The sequence below is a fragment of the Oryx dammah genome, unplaced genomic scaffold (genome assembly GCF_014754425.2).
Source record: "Oryx dammah isolate SB20612 unplaced genomic scaffold, SCBI_Odam_1.1 HiC_scaffold_29, whole genome shotgun sequence".
NCBI classification, from domain to species: Eukaryota; Metazoa; Chordata; class Mammalia; order Artiodactyla; family Bovidae; genus Oryx; species Oryx dammah.
The window spans coordinates 13,084,749-13,101,033 of NW_024070213.1; the positions used below are offsets into that span (position 1 = coordinate 13,084,749).

The 16,285-nt window shown below is 49.0% G+C and overlaps 1 protein-coding gene across 2 annotated transcripts in view; it reads left to right on the forward strand.

Annotated features, from left to right (window-relative positions):
- TULP3 (TUB like protein 3) overlaps positions 1-15,905 on the forward strand; it is a 37,176-nt gene extending 21,271 nt beyond the window's left edge. The window contains exons 3-11 of one of the 2 annotated variants that reach the window (XM_040233721.1): positions 3,207-3,366; positions 4,129-4,302; positions 7,948-8,081; positions 8,441-8,638; positions 10,884-10,996; positions 11,223-11,337; positions 12,724-12,822; positions 13,285-13,456; positions 13,995-15,136. In XM_040233721.1, coding sequence (XP_040089655.1) covers positions 3,207-3,366; positions 4,129-4,302; positions 7,948-8,081; positions 8,441-8,638; positions 10,884-10,996; positions 11,223-11,337; positions 12,724-12,822; positions 13,285-13,456; positions 13,995-14,128 — 1,299 coding nt within the window. In that variant the 3' untranslated portion in view covers positions 14,129-15,136. Of the gene's footprint in view, positions 1-3,206; positions 3,442-4,128; positions 4,303-7,947; positions 8,082-8,440; positions 8,639-10,883; positions 10,997-11,222; positions 11,338-12,723; positions 12,823-13,284; positions 13,457-13,994 lie in introns of both variants that reach the window. The other variant, XM_040233720.1, reaches the window with a different exon arrangement.
- The last annotated feature ends 380 nt before the right edge of the window (positions 15,906-16,285 follow it).

Below are 16,285 nucleotides of genomic sequence, written 5' to 3' on the forward strand. Positions count from 1 at the left end.
TCCAGTCCTGTGGCCACTGCTGAGTTTTCCAAATTTGCTGACATATTGAGTGCAGCACTTGGACGACATCATCTTTCAGGATTTGAAATAGCTCAACTGGAATTCCATCACCTCCACTAGCTTTGTTCGTAGTGATGCTTCCTAAGGCCCACTTGACTTCACATTCCAGGATGCCTGGCTCTAGATGAGTGATCACACAATCATGACTATCTGGGTCATGAAGCTCTTTTTTGTACAGTTCTTCTGTGTATTCTTGCCATCTCTTCTTAATATCTTCTGCTTCTGTTAGGTCCATACCATTTTTGTCCTTTATTGAGCCCATCTTTGCATGAAATGTTCCCTTGGCATCTGTGATTTTTCTTGAAGAGATCTCTAGTCTTTCCCATTCTGTTGTTTTCCTCTATTTCTTGGCAATGATCACTGAGGAAGGCTTTCTTATCTCTTCTTGCTATTCTTTGGAACTCTATATTCAAATGGGTATATCTTTCCTTTTCTCCATTGCTTTTTGCTTCTGTTCTTTTCACAGATATTTGTAAGGTCTCCTCAGACAGCCGTTTTGCTTTTTAGTATTTTTTTTTCTTAGGGATGGTTTTGTTCCCTGTCTCCTGTACAATGTCACGAACCTCTGTCCATAGTTTATCAGGCACTCTGTCTATCAGATCTAGTCCCTTAAATCTATTTCTCACTTCCACTGTATAATCATAAGGGATTTGATTTAGGTCATACCTGAATGGTCTAGTGGTTTTCCCTACTTTCTTCAGTTTAAATCTGAATTTGGCAATAAGGAATTCATGATCTGAGCCACAGTCAGCTCCTGGTCTGGTTTTTGCTGACTGTGTAGAGCTTCTCCATCTTTGACTACAAAGAATATAATCAATGTGATTTTGGTGTTGACCATCTGGTGATGTCCACGTGTAGAGTCTTCTCTTGTGTTGTTGGAAGAGGGTGTTTGCTATGACCAGTGCATTCTCTTGGGAAAACTATTCTCCTTTGTCCTGTTTCATTCTGTACTCCAAGGCCAAATTTGCCTGTTACTCCAGGTGTTTCTTGACTTCCTACTTTTGCATTCCAGTCGCCTATAATGAAAAGGACATCTTTTTTGGGTGTTAGTCCTAAAAGGTCTTGTAGGTCTTCATAGAACCATTCAGCTTCTTCAGTGTTACTGGTCAGGGCATAGACTTGGATTACCATAATGCTGAATGGTTTGCCTTGGAAACCAACAGAGATCATTCTGTCGTTTTTGAGATTGCATCCAAGTACTGCATTTCAGACTCTTTTGTTGGCCATGATGGCTGCTCCATTACTTCTAAGGGATTCCTGCCCGCAGTAGTAGATATAATGGTCATCTGAGTTAAATTCAGCGATTCCAGTGGATGTTGGCAATTTGATCTCTGGTTCTTCTGCCTTTTCTAAATCCAGCTTGAACATCTAGAAGTTCTAGGTTCATGTACTGTTGAAGCCTAGCTTGGAGAATTTTGAGCATTACTTTGCTAGCATGTAAGATGAGTGCAGTTGTGCAGTAGTTTGAACATTCTTTAGCATTGCCTTTGGGATTGGAATGAAAACTGACCTTTCCCAGTCCTGTGGCCACTGCTGAGTTTTCCAAATTTGCTGGCATATTGAGTGCAGCACTTCCACAGCATCATCTTTTAGGATACCTCAGCTGGAATTCCTTCACCTCCACTAGCTTTATATTGATGGTTCCTAAGGCCCACTTGACTTCATACTCTAGGATGTCTGGCTCTAGTTGAGTGATCATACCATCATGGTTATCTGAGTCATTAAGATCTCTTTTGTATAGTTCTTCTGTGTAAGAGGACTTGGAGGGCAGTAAATTACTTTAAAGGTGGAACCTAGTTCACCTGTGTCCAGGGGGACATTCCTGGGGCCGTGTGGCTTCCAGAGCCCCTACCAGGCCCTTGGTGTCCATGGTGCCTCTGTGGGGCCTCTCACCAAGTCCACTGCCTCTCAGGCCCCTACGTGGGAGGGATCCAGCCTTCTCATGTGCACCCAGAATGGAGCACGAGCCAATGGTCTTCAGGCAGCCTGTGCTTCAAGGTGGTAGCAGTCAGCTCAGTGGTATATACATGTATTTGTTCTTTTTCAAATTCTTTTCCCATTTAGATATTACAGAATATTGAGCAGATATCCCTGTGAGGTACAGAAGGTCCTTGTTGGTTATCTGTTTTAAATATAGCAGTGTGTACATGTCCAGCCAAACTACCTAACTGTGCCTACCCCCTGGCAACCATAAGTTCCTTCTCTAAATCTGTGTGTCTTTTTGTTTTGTAAATAAGTTCATTTGTATCATTTTTTTTTTTTAGATGCTGCATATAAGCAATATCACAAGATACTTGTCTTTTCTGTCTGACTTACTTCGTTCAGCATGATAATCTCCAGGTCTATCCATGTTGCTTCAGATGGCATTATTTCTTTCTTTTCAATGGCTGAGTAATAATATACCATTATATATATATGTACCACATCTTTTTCTGTTCCCTCTGTCAATGGACATTTAGGTTGCTTCCATGTCTTAGCTATTGTAAAGAATGCTGCAGTGAACATTGGGGTACATGTATCCTTTCAAGGGCATATACTCTTTGGACGTATGCCCAGGAGTGGGATTGCTGGATCATATGGTAGTTCTGTTTTTAGTTTTTTAAGGACCTTCCATACCGTTCTCCATAGCAGCTGTAAGAGTTTACATTTCCACCAACAGTGGTGGATGGTCCCCTTTTCTTCACACCTAAAGGATAATAAGTTTTCTTTTTTTCTTCCAGTTAAAGTAGGAAAATTTAGAAAACTAGGAAAAGGAAAAATAATCATCCATATTCTACTTGCTCGACAAATCACCGTTACCATGTTCCTTCATCTTTTTCCCACTCATATGTGTTTATATAAACTTGTGATTGTGATTTGATAATATGTTAATTACTATGTATTTTTAATATACTTCGATTATGGTCTTAGCTTGGCTAGAAATGCATTTGTATCACTTTAGATGGCTTTTTATAGGTGTTTAGTAAGTATTTATTAAATGAAGTAAATGGATCCTTACCCCTCCTCTCGGTGCCTCAGTTTTTCCCACTTCTTAAGTGGGAAAATGTAATTTCCAGAGGCTCTGTAAGGATCCATGAAAGACTATATACTGAAGTAGCCAGACCTGGTGTTTGACCCCCTGGCTGTCTCTTCTCAATCCTCCCCAGAGAGCGCTGCTGGAGAAGAAGCAGAGGAAGAAGCGCCTGGAGCCGCTCATGGTGCAGCCGAACCTGGAGGCCCGGCCGCGGCGGGCGAGGCCGAGGGGCTGCGAGGAGCACGCTCTGCTGGTGGAATCTCAGGCCCCGCACAGCGGTGTCATCCTGCAGGGTGTGTACTCAGGCAGCGTCCCCTCCCACTGCCGTAGGGCTCTCACAGACCTGGGGGAAGGCAGAGCCTTTTCAGGTGGGCCAGAGGGTTGCTGTTAGCATCGTTACCAGGTCCCTTCATAATCTTTATAATCACAGTTAGGCTTTTGAGTTGGGATAAACAGAGTGGTCCAATCAGCGGAGGATACCTGAAAGTTCACAGCCATCCTGGAACTGTTGTTTTATCTGCAAAATGAATGAGTGTGGGATCTTAGTTCCCCATTGAAGTGATGAGTCTTAACCACTGGACCACCAGGGAAGCCCCCAGAACAGCCCATTTGAGGACCTGGCAGGCTTGGTTGTTGTCTCGCAGCAGAGTGAACCGTAAAGCCAGGAGCAGAGAGAGGCAACCATTCCTCCAGTAGCAGCGACAGCAGCGGGGAGGAGAACGAGCAGGGTTAAACACGGCCAAAGCTAGCCCTTGGCCACCTGCCTGGACCAGGCCTCCAGTCTGGTGGACCTGCTTTGCTTCCCGTCTCTTTTTTAAGTTTCTGAAGCACAGCATCAGGTGCGTTTTATTCATACTTTAGCCTCTAGTCAGGGCAGCTTGATAAAATGAACACAGATAATGGAGTGGCTTCCTCTGTTAACAGATGTCCTCGAGGAGGTTAAGGCTGGAGAAGTGAACCCATTTGGTGGGTGTTCATTCGGATAACACGCACCAAAACCACCTGGCCACAGAGCGGATAATACCAGCTTCTGTTTCTTTTTGTTGGGCTCCTAGGCATCGATGGTCCTGCTGCCTTCCTGAAGCCGGATGCTCAGGATATGGACACCAGACTTCACGTTCTCACGGTAGGCTCCTCTGCCACCGAGGACACTGAAGGGAGCGCAGACGGGGAGAGCACACGGGACCCCGCCTCCAAGCCGGACCTGCAGGAGGTTCTCCGAAAGCACGGTGAGGGGCTCCCGGCTTTGAGGCCGTGAGCTGGTTGAGCTGGGGTGACGTCAGGTGTGGGCTGGACAAGAGTTACTCTGTGCTGTGAAGAATGAAGTGGAGGAGGCAGGTGCTCTCTAGACCAAGATTCAGGAAGTGTCAGTTTGGAAGATAATGTTCCTCAAGTGGAGGAGGTTCGTTTGCTTGTCTTACAAGTTTGGGAGAAATCCTTGATCTCTGTCTTAAGGTACATGTTCACATAAACTGAGTTTTTAGTATAAAATGGCGTTTGAAAACATAGTACTAACGTTGTAAGTCAACGGTACTTCTACAAAAAAGAAAGTGTAGTAGAAATGAAGATACCCGTATGAGAGCGAGGTCCCAAGAGTTCTGTGCCTTTTTGCTACCCACCCCCAAAAGTTAACATTTTAGGGAAGAAAAAAGAAACAAATGTCTGTCACAAACCAACGAATCTTAAATGGTGGTTTTATTGAGATATAATTCACATAACACACAGTTCACCCACTTAAAGCCAACAGTTGATTGGCCCTTTAGTGTGTCACTCAGAAGCCTGCAGCCATCAGCGCTCTCCGTTTTGGAACGCTGTCTGACCCCACAGACCTTCGTGCCTGTTAGCTGTCCCCCTTCATTTCCTGCATTCTCAGTGCCCCATCCGTAGGCAGCCACCGGTCTCCCTCTCTCTGTGGACCTGCTGATTCTGGGATGTCATGTCAGCAGTCACACGCCGTGCGGTCCTCTGTGCCTGGCTGTCGCTTAGCGTCAGTTTTTCAGAGTTCATCCACGTTCTGGCCTGTCAGTGCTTCATTCCTGTCTATAGTCAAGTGACGTTCCATTGTTCAGGTAAGCCATCTTTTGTTCCTCTTGTCATCAGCTGATGGACAGTTGTGCTGGTTCCACTCTGGCTGTTAGGAATAGCTCTGCTGTAAATAGTTGTGCATACATTCTCATATGGGTGTATGTTTTCCTGGCGTTGGTCTTGTCCTTGGGTGTCCTTGAGAAAAACTTGATACCATTTGTGAACTGTGTGAAAAGAGCTCATGGTGGTCCCTCCTCCGAGATGGGTAGGACTGCCTGTTGCTCGGTCTCCTTGCCAGTTAGGATTTGGGGGTTGTGCCAGCTATTGTATGAGGGGCAGCCTCACCCCAGAGACCAAAGAGAAAGGGTTGGGTTTCAAGCGGAGCTCTGCTTCTTTGTCTTGGGCAGAACTGCTCCTCCCAGGCCTCCCCACTGTCAGCTCCAGGCCTTTGTTACCTTCACAGACTGAGCCTCTGTCCCCGGTGAACTCTGCCTCACCAGCTCCACCTCTCCCCTCACAGCACACACAGAATCACACAGAATCACAGAGGTTTTCGCCTTTTGTATCTGACTTATTTTCACTTAGCATCATGTCTTCAAGATGCATTCATGTTGTAGCACGTGTCAGGATTTCATTCCTTTTTAAGGGTGAATAGCGTTCCATTTGCGTATGTGCTGGTTTATTCATCAGTTGCTGGATATCTGGGTTGTTTCCATCATCTGAAAATTGGGAAGAACACGGCTCTGTACATCGGTTGTTCACGTGCCTGTCTGTGTCTCTCTTCCTCCCTTTGGGAACATACCCAGAGGTGGGATTGGTGGACTCTGGGGTAGTTCTGTATGTCTAGTTCAGGAACCACTATATTGCTTTCTGCTGTGGCTGCATAACTGCGCATCACCACCAGCAGTGCATGAGGGCTCCAGTTTCTCCACATCCTCACCAGCACTTATTTTCTGGTTTGGGGTTTTTGTTGTTGTTTTTTTAAATGTATTATTTTACGTATTTATTTTGGCTCTGTTGGGTCTTTGTTGCTGCCCAGGCTTTTCTCTAGTTGCAGCAAGTTGGGGCTACTCTCTAGTTGTGGTTTTGGAGCTTCTCAGTGCAGCGACTTCTCTTGCTGCGGGCCACAGGCTGTAGGTGGCGGGCTTCAGTAGTTGCAGCTCCTGGGCTGTAGGCTACGGGCTTAGTAGTTTTGGCACACGGGTTTAGCTGCCCTGTGGCATGGGGGATCTTCCTGGATCAGGGATAGAACCCGTGTCTCCTGCATTGGCAGGCGAATTCTTTACCACTAAGCCGCCAGGGAAGCCTGGTATTTTTTTTCTATAGTAGTCATCCCAATGCTTGTCAAATGGTATCTCACTGTGATTTTAATTTGCATTTCCCTAATAACTAGTGATTGTGTGGATCATAATAAACTGTGGAAAATTCTGAAAGAGATGGGAATACCAGACCACCTGACCTGCCTCTTGAGAAATCTGTATGCATGCCAGGAAGCAACAGTTAGAACTGGACATGGAAGAACAGACTGGTTCCAAATAGGAAAAGGAGTACGTCAAGGCTGTATATTGTCACCCTGCTTATTTAACTTCTATGCAGAGTACATCATGAGAAATGCTGGACTGGAAGAAACACAAGCTGGAATCAAGATTGCCGGGAGAAATATCAATAACCTCAGATATGCAGATGACACTACCCTTATGGCAGAAAGTGAAGAGGAACTAAAAGCCTCTTGATGAAAGTGAAAGAGGAGAGTGAAAAAGTTGGCTTAAAGCTCAACATTCAGAAAATGAAGATCATGGCATCTGGTCCCATCACTTCATGGGAAATAGATGGGGAAACAATGGAAACAGTGTCAGACTTTATTTTGGGGGGCTCCAAAATCACTGCAGATGGTGATTGCAGCCATGAAATTAAAAGACGCTTACTCCTTGGAAGAAAAGTTATGACCAACCTAGACAGCATATTAAAAAGCAGAGACATTACTTTGCCAACTAAGGTCCGCCTAGTCAAGGCTATGGTTTTTCCTGTGATCATGTATGAATGTGAGAGTTGGACTGTGAAGAAGGCTGAGCACCGAAGAATGGATGCGTTTGAACTGTGGTGTTGGAGAAGACTCTTGAGAGTCCCTTGGACTGCAAGGAGATCCAACCAGTCCATTCTGAAGGATATCAGCCCTGGGATTTCTTTGGAAGGAATGATGCTAAAGCTGAAACTCCAGTACTTTGGCCACCTCATGCGAAGAGTTGACTCATTGGAAAAGACTCTGATGCTGGGAGGGATTGGGGGCAGGAGGAGAAGGGGATGACAGAGGATGAGATGGCTGGATGGCATCACTGACTTGATGGACGCGAGTCTGAGTGAACTGTGGGAGATGGTGATGGACAGGGAGGCCTGGAGTGCTGTGATTCATGGGGTTGCAAAGAGTTGGACACGACTGAACGACTGAACTGAATGACTAGTGATGCTGAGAATCTTCTCATGCTTATTGGCCACTTATGTATCTTCTTTGGAGAAATGTCTATTCAAGTCCTTTATCCATTTTTGAATTGGGTTTGTTTTGTTCCTGTTGAGTTAAATATTCTGGATATTAATCCTTATCACATGTATGATTTGCAGATATTTTCTCTCATAGAATGTTTTAAAGAGGCTCAAATTAGGGTGGCAGCAGTGGGCAGGGAAAAGGAGGGATGGAGTAGGTGAGAATATGAAGAAAGAGTTGGCAGAATGTGCATAAAAGAGCCGTGTGTTAAGTCAGAACAGCTGGAATGTTTGAAGCAAGGGAGTTAAAGTTATATTTGGCTCAAAGATTTTCTGGCCTTTTTTAAAAACAGTTTCTCCCGTTCTGCCAGGGATCTCAGGGAGTTTGAACTTTGACGAGGAGGAGACTGATGGGGAAGAAGGAGAAGGGAACCAACTAAGGTCTCAGTCGCCGTGTTCAGAGGCAGAGAGGCCCGGTTCTGCATCCAGCCAGAAGCCAGCCCCGGTGTGTAGTCCTGAACCTTCTTCCTCTGGGGCTGATTTCACTGCTTCCTGGACATGTCTTCCTGTTTAAGTGCCATCACTGGATGAGGGCTGCTTCCAGGATTTAAGCTGGAATTATATTTAGAGCCCACGACTCTATTTCCTGTGTCTTCAGCCAGCTTTTGTAAAGCTGTATCCCATTTTCATACTTCCCTCCTTCATTACTCCCAGTGGTCACATACTTACTTAACTTCTCAGAGTTTTTCCTTATTGTGTCAGAAGACGGAAGACATATGGGTAAATCAGTAAGTTAATTTGTCCTTTAAGTGTTTCTTAAAGAGAACATGACGTTTCCTGACCCAGCTGCGGCTGCTCTCTCAGGGCACAGGGGCCTCCGGGACCGCAGCCCCGCACTCTGACATTCAGCCGGGAGAAATAGAGGACTTGGAAGGCTTTGCGTACAGTCCTGCCCCACGAGGTGTCACAGTGAAGTGCCGGATAACCCGGGACAAGAAAGGGATGGACCGGGGCCTCTTCCCCACCTACTACATGCACTTGGAAAAGGATGAGAATCGCAAGGTAGGCGAGTGGCTCTTATCTTGAGATGGAGGGAAGTGTGCTGTCGGGGCAGGGGCAGTGGTGGTCTTAAGAACAGGGGTTGGGGGGCACCAGTCTCAGACCTAGTCAGCAGGAATGAGGGTGTACTTACAAGTGTCTGGGGCCGTGTTCTCACTGTCTTCAAAGAGGTCCTAGTCTAATAGTCAAAATCCACCCCCGCCCCAGAAAAAAGAGTGTTTTATCAAGGAATCATAAAATGGAGGAGAATATTTAAATGTAGTTGTTTTTACCTCCATCCCTCTTTTGGGGTGCGGGGGTTTCCAGCGTGCTCTTAGACTTTTATTCTTATTACATGGTAGAACATGCCAATGTGGAAAAAAAAGAGTACATTTTAGGGAATAGGAGGAATTGAAAAAACAAAAACATGTCAGTGAAATGTCTTATTTTTCATCCTAGAAATTCTGATTTACCCTTAAATTTGAGGCGGTTAGTATTTGATAGTGACCAGCCTATTTTGTGTTAATACCAGGTCTAAGTGGATGATTTTAAGGTTCTAGAAATAAGATGGTGGTAGTAGGTGTCAGTGCTGTTGACACCCACTATTCACTGCGTGTGTGCTGCGCACCAGGCGTGTGCTCCGGCTTTGTGTGTGTCATCATCTGGAACCCATAGGACAGCGCTGTAAGACAGGAGTCCTTGTCCCCCTGTGCGGGCAAGGTAACTGGGGCTTGGGGAGCACCCACATCACACCAAGTGGCAGAGCCAGTCTGAACCTGTCTGACTCCATAGTGCCCCCCCACCCCTGGGTACTGTCCTTGCCCGCCTCCCTGTTACTCTCCAGGTCCAGCAGGGTTTGGGAAGGATGTCCACACCACGGTACCCACGTCTCTGAAGCCACAGGAGCTCAGAACAGCCATGCACACAGTGCAGCAGGAAGGCAGTGCGGTGGGGAGCGGGGGCTCCAGTGTCCAAGGTCCTGCCTCTCCAGGGTAGAGGCAGTCTTCTCGTGAAACTGCACGAAGCTTGTTTAAAATGTCAGTGGAGTGGGACTTCCTGGAGGTCCAGTGGCTAAGATTCCGCTCTCCTAATGCTGGGGGCCTGGCTTGGTCCCTGGTCGGGGAACTAGATCCCACATGATGCAACTAAGACCTGGTGCAAGCAAATAAATAAATAAAATGTCAGTGGAGGTTTTAGGGATGAAGTTACAAATAATGATGTGGAGAATGAGGCTAGTGAATTTAGAAAAATTAGGGAGTAGGGAAACCGTGGGGGTGAATTCTAAGAGGCATAATGAGGATTAGAAAAAGTGGTAAGACCTAGAGATTGGTCTTCTCTGAGAAAACCCCAAACGGCAGATGTGCTGGTGCTGCGAAAGGGCTGGAGGCCCCAGGGCCCTGGGAGGAGGCCGCAGGCTTCGACCATGGCACCTGGGGCCCAAAGCCACAGAGCACACGGCGGCAAGGTCAGGGAGTGGGGGCCCCTCGCTCAGCTGGGTGCCTCATCCAGGCTCTGCCTGTCCACTGGGAACCCGAGATGATTGACTTCTGCCTGGGAGTACCCTTCCAGGACTAGGTTTTGAACATGATGCGTGAGTTTAACACGTGCCGGCCTGCACACCAGGGGCCAGGCGTCGTCACCACTGGGGTTCCAGTGCACAGAGGCTGGTCTGGGTGTTCGGGGCTTCAGGGAGGTCACTGCTGCCGTCTGTGAGGCTGTGGTTCTAGCCAGGTTCTCCAGTCCTTGTGCGGTGAGGCTGCTGGGAGCAGGATTGGCAGGCCCCACACCATCCTGCAGGCTGACCGGCCCCTCGGTTCCTGGCTGGCGCCTCTCACCCCCACCCCGGGACCCTAGCATAGCCTCTGCTCCTGTGCCTGGAAGCTGCCAGCCGGCCAGCGGGAACAGCGCTGGGCTGCACGCCACCCCGGGCGCTGTGCTGAAATCATCTCTGATGCCGTCGCCAAGACTTGGGCCTCTTCACCCCAGGCTCTGAAGGGAGAGCGTCTCTGAGAATGCGCTGAGCACCCTGTAAGGACCCACACTGGAGTCTCAGTGCAGAGGACTCCAGCTGTGGCCACCATGTGGCTTTTCTACAAGAAAGGTTAAAGCGAATTAAACCTGTTTAAAAAAATAGAAAAGACCCAGAGGGGGACTGCTTGGTATAGGACAAGCAGCTGCTGGATATTTGCTCACTGAATGGATAGGACACACATACCCACCTGGCAGCTCTTGAGTGCATTTTTTACTGAAATGTTTTTTCCTTTTCTAGATATTTCTTCTTGCAGGTAGGAAACGGAAAAAGAGCAAGACATCCAACTACCTCATCTCCACGGACCCCACAGACCTGTCCCGAGAAGGGGAGAGCTATATTGGCAAGCTCAGGTGGGGGCAGCCTCATGTCACGTCCTCTTCTTGTGAGAGCTTGATTCCTGTAGTCTCAAAGCAAGTCCACGCTGGTTTTACAGTGAGCTGGTTTGATGTCATCTTAAGAAATAAATTAATAGGAAGCCCAAGGCCTCTCCATGTTTTAAGGATGGATCTTTGATAGAGTGACTCAAAATGAGAGAAAATTACAGAGCTCTGTGGTGACTTTTCCTCTTGATTCTAGGTCCAACCTCATGGGGACTAAGTTCACCGTGTATGACCACGGTGTGAGCCCGGCCAAGGCCCAGGGCCTGGTGGAGAAGGCCTACATGCGTCAGGAGCTGGCTGCCGTGTGCTACGTGAGTGCCATCTTGCCAGCCTCCTGACCAGCCCCAAGCTCGCAGTCTGCCACCCCTCCCGCCCCGCCATGCTTGTTTCCCTGTTTGCTCAGGTTTACGTGTGATCTGCCGAGTGTGTTCACTGTCCCGGCAGGCCCCGTCTCCTCTGCTCTTGTCCCTTCCCTGTGCCGTGCTGGTGTGAACGCTCACTGCGTTACCACTGACATACTGGCTAGAGGTGACAGTGACTTGGAAGCTGGTCTCCCCTTCCATCTTCTCCAAGCTGGTTTGCTGTGTATCGCAGCTGCCAAGCGGCCCTGCTCCAGCAGACGTCCTTCTGCTCCACGGCCTTTCAGGCTGCTCCCCACCGAGTCTAGAGTCCAGCCCGGACCTTCACCTCACCCTCTGGCTCCCCTAGCAGCACGCTCCCTGCCCCTCGAGCTGCAGCAGCCCTCCTCTCTGGCCGCCCCCTCCCCCCACCCCAAACCTGCCCGCCCCCTCCTGCCTGACCACCAGGGTCTGCAGAGGGGCCTGTCCCCACACAGGACATGCTTGACGCTCCCCTCGGCTCTCCTCGATTCCTCTTGCAGCCCGTGAGCTACCCTCGTCATGCTTCTGATCCTTCTCTGACCACTTTGTAAACTCACGCTCACTGCTATTTCCGCACAAACCTGGACCCGCCGTGTAGAGGGCATGCAGAGTCAGAGAAGCGAGAAGGAATTAACCCGACTCAGTTGTTGCTTTGATCCTAGAGTCTCAGCTTTTCTTCAGTTGGAATTAATCTCATCACTTGATTCCCATGAGATTTTATCTGTGTGACTGAGAATCATTTGACTTAACCCTTTATAACCTATGGTATGTTTTCTCTTAGCTTCAGAATCAATGAAATATTTTAACTATGCAGGATTTTAATATGCATGTATATATGTATGTAAATATATACACATCCACATATTTAATGTACTTATTCATGTATAATCTGCTTGGCTTGATAGGCATTTTAATTTTTTACTTCCAAGTACAGGCCTTAGTTAAACTGTAATTCTCCCTGTATATCATATAGTGCCATGTCCTTAGTTGGGAAATAGATATTTATTGATGATGATAAAACTGGGCAGTTTGCTCAAAATTGTCTTAAATTTCACTTCAGGCTAAAGAAGAGTAAGGTTTCTAGATAATAGAATCTGCTTTAAATTCAAATGTTCAAAGTAGGTTAAAAAGAGGAAACAGTATTATCCTCCTGGTCTTGATTCCCTGTCTCTTTGTTTAACTACAATGAAGTAAGTGAATGGTTTTTAGTGCTCTCCACCTTGTGGACATTGCGTGTGCCCAGCAGAGTCTTGTGTTAAGAATGTTGTTGCTTTTTCTTTTCTGTTTCAAGTTCCTGCTTATTTCCCTCTCTTCTAGGAGACAAATGTACTTGGATTTAAAGGCCCAAGGAAAATGTCTGTGATCATCCCTGGGATGAATATGAATCATGAACGGATTCCTTTTCAGCCACGAAATGTAAGTAAGAGTGTATTTGTTTTTAATGTCTTTATTTTTAATTGAAGGATAATCATTTTATAATATTGCGTTGGTTTCTGCCGTATATCAGCATGAATCAGCCATAGGTATACATACTTAATCATGAGAGGGCCCTAAAAACAAGACCGTGATGCAGACAAAGTCAGTAGAACAGACTCCTGTTTCCACCAGAGCCCAATGTGTGACCGGGCCCTCTCCTTCAGAGAGCCGTCGCTCCAGAGCCCCGGGCACCTGCACTTGCTCATGGAGTTGATGGCAGCCACTTAACTCTGCAAAGAGAACTGCTGGTGATTCTCTAAGAATCCAGATACCTGTCTTAGTCTTTGACTTTCTGTTCTATTTTCTGAAATGGAGAAAATAGGCCCCTCCTCTGCCCGTCCCTGTACAGGGTAGAGAAGGGGTGGTCTCCCCTGGCTCTCAGCACAGACCCCTTGCCTGCAGGACCACGAGAGCTTGCTTTCAAAATGGCAGAACAAAGCCATGGAGAACTTGATTGAGCTGCACAACAAGTCCCCGGTCTGGAACGATGACACCCAGTCCTACGTCCTGAACTTCCACGGCCGGGTCACTCAGGCGTCTGTGAAGAACTTCCAGATCGTCCATGACAACGACCGTAAGCCCCCAGGGAGAAGGGTATTCTGGCGAGATTCGGAAATGAGCATTTCCCTTGTTTGGTAGGAAGTTACACTCAGGAAAGAGTGGTTTAGAAATGGTTCCTTTGGAGAGACAGAGCTGCATTGTACAGTTAGGACCTCTGAGTCGCTGTGTGGAGGGCAGAAGTGAGACACAGACATCCGGGGGAGGCAGCGTGTGAAGCAGGGGCACAGACCCTCCCTTCCTCAGTGAAGGTTTTGGGTGAGTCCAGTCGGGCCCACGGAGCTTGTGCTGCGCCCAGCAGGCTCCTCATCACCGTCCCCTCCTCTGGCCCTGCTCTGGGCAGCCTTCTTCCCCGGAGTGAAGTGGATCATAGTAGAGCCTGTGGTGGCAGGGAGCGGGCACTCTTGGTCACGCCTCTTTCCATCCTTCTGAGGGATTCCCATTTTAGAGAGCTGAGATTGTTGGCCTGTGTGGAAGGTTTGTCTCCGTATCTAAAGTGGGCCCTTCCGGGTAGAAGCACCTCCCCCGCTGATGTGCCTGCCCTCTGCTTCCAGCTGACTACATAGTTATGCAGTTTGGACGCGTGGCCAACGACGTGTTCACGCTGGACTACAACTACCCGCTCTGCGCGCTCCAGGCCTTTGCCATCGGACTCTCCAGCTTTGACAGCAAGCTGGCCTGCGAGTGAGGCTGAGCAGCCAGAGCAGGGCGCTCTCGCCCCAGGATACCCAGAGCAACAGGCTGCCCCTGTGGAGTGGTCCCTGGAAGTGTGTGTATAGATGTGTGTGGATTCACATACGTGTGCACGCACATACATATTTGTACACCCCCTCTCCCTGGTCACACAGCCCTGGTCAGGGATCATGGCTCAACTCGGGTAAGAGGTTTTGCAGAGCACAGAAGTGATCTGACGTTATCGTCCAGCCGTCAGAGTCTCGTTTCTGGAAATTCGCAGCCAGAATCAGCTTGACTTCCCTTTCCTGCATACCTTCTCAGAGAGGGATAGTTCCCTCAGTGACCTTCAGTCTCCAGGTCTGCAGACTTTTTCTGAAAATGGCCGGTTCATCCATGGAGATGTGACTGTCCCCAGTTTTCAGGGTCTCTGTACTGCCCTGGGCCTGGCGGTCTTCCATAATGGGCCTGTGGTCACGAGAGCACCTGGGGGACGACTGCCTCCAGGAGTGCGGGTTGCAGCTGAGGCCTTGTCTGCTGGCCTTGTCCGCTGCGACATAGCCTTTCCCGTGTCCTGCCCACAGTGGTTTGCAGAGTATCATTTACCATCAGTGGTCATTCCAAGTCCACTCAACGCCTGCCTCACCCACAGGGGAGGGGCCCCGGGAGGAGTGCTCGCTCCCTGCTGTCTTTTGTCAGGGGGCAGGGGTGGGGTGGGGGAGTGTGGTGCCCATTCCCCAGAGCCAGCCGCTCCACTTGGGGGCTCAGGAGTCACCTGATCATGATCCCCTCTTCCCTCAAGGCTGGCCGACTGGCTCCTGTCTCAGTCAAGGTGGCTGTGGTCCAATTTGTGATCAGTGATATGAGAAATTTACAAATTGTCTTAATCGTGGTTTAGGCTGGAAGCGTGGACTTCAGAGGGGACCTGACCTGGTCAGGTCATGGCTGAGAGGCTTTGACATGGCCTTCACCTTCTCAGCGCTGAGCACCTCCCTTGATGGGTTACCGTGGAGCCGTTAGTGCAGATACACCTGCTGCCCCATGGGAGGGAGAGAACCGTGTGGGTGTGTAAACCTGCCATTGTCACCGTCCAGGGTGAGGACGCTCAGGCCTCTCTTCTCAACGCAAGTGTCGTTAGCCCCAAGGCCTGGCTCCCCCAGCCAGGTCACGTCCTGTCGCTTCTGCTCGCAGATTGTAAGCGTTCTGCTATTTTGTTCAGATTATTAGCCTCTCCCAACAAATTGCATGGCTCTGCTGCCGGTTTACGGCCTGCTCGGACACCCACATCCTGAGACTCAGGAGCGCCATGAGCTCCACGTTGCCATTGGTCACCCCCAGGCCTGTCTGCTAGCCTGGGGTTGGGCGGCAGCCTCTGTTGCTCCTTCTGTTTCCTTATGTGGACGTCCTTTCTGTCCCTGCTTCCTGTCCCTGCTCCACATCGAACAGCAGTGGAAGGAAAGAGACTGGGGTGAGCCGACCCATGGCTCACCCCACCCGCATGTCCACTGCTCTGTCCTGACCCGACGGTCATCTCAGGCTGCGTCCCTCAAGTGCCTCGGTCCTCAGGTGCCCTCCCCCCGCTGGCCTCTCCTGAGGCTGCTCACTTGCCTCCAGCGGGGGATATGAAGTGTCTGGGGAGGGACCTGGCGGGCGGCTGATCTGACCTGCCTCTTGCCCCAGCTCTGGCGCAGACACACCCTGGCCTGTCCTTCCTGCTCAAGTGTGCAGGTGATCAGTTTTACATATTTATACTTTTTGTACGCTACAGAAATAAAAAGTGATTTCTATAAAAATGTGAGTGTTGCCATTCTTTCAGACTCCCCATCCCTCTCATGGCTCCTTCCATCACATCTGTCGTGATAGTTTCATCGCTACAGCCGTGAACTAGTCAGTTCTTTGAAGCCAAGTGAGTCTCACTGTGAGTTTCCATCACAGGAGAGCAGGGGTCTGAGGACTCATCACGTGCATGACACGGCGTTTCCTGGACAGGCGATGGAGCTGAGCCTGAGACAGGGACCCCAGGGGGCAGATGATGGGGCTAAGACTGAGACGGGGGACCCAGAGGGCAAGATGAGGGAGCTGAGACTGAGGGGGCCCCAGAGGACAGATGATGGAGCTGAGACTGAGGGGCCCCAGAGGACAGATGATGGAGCTGAGACTGAGGGGGCCCCAG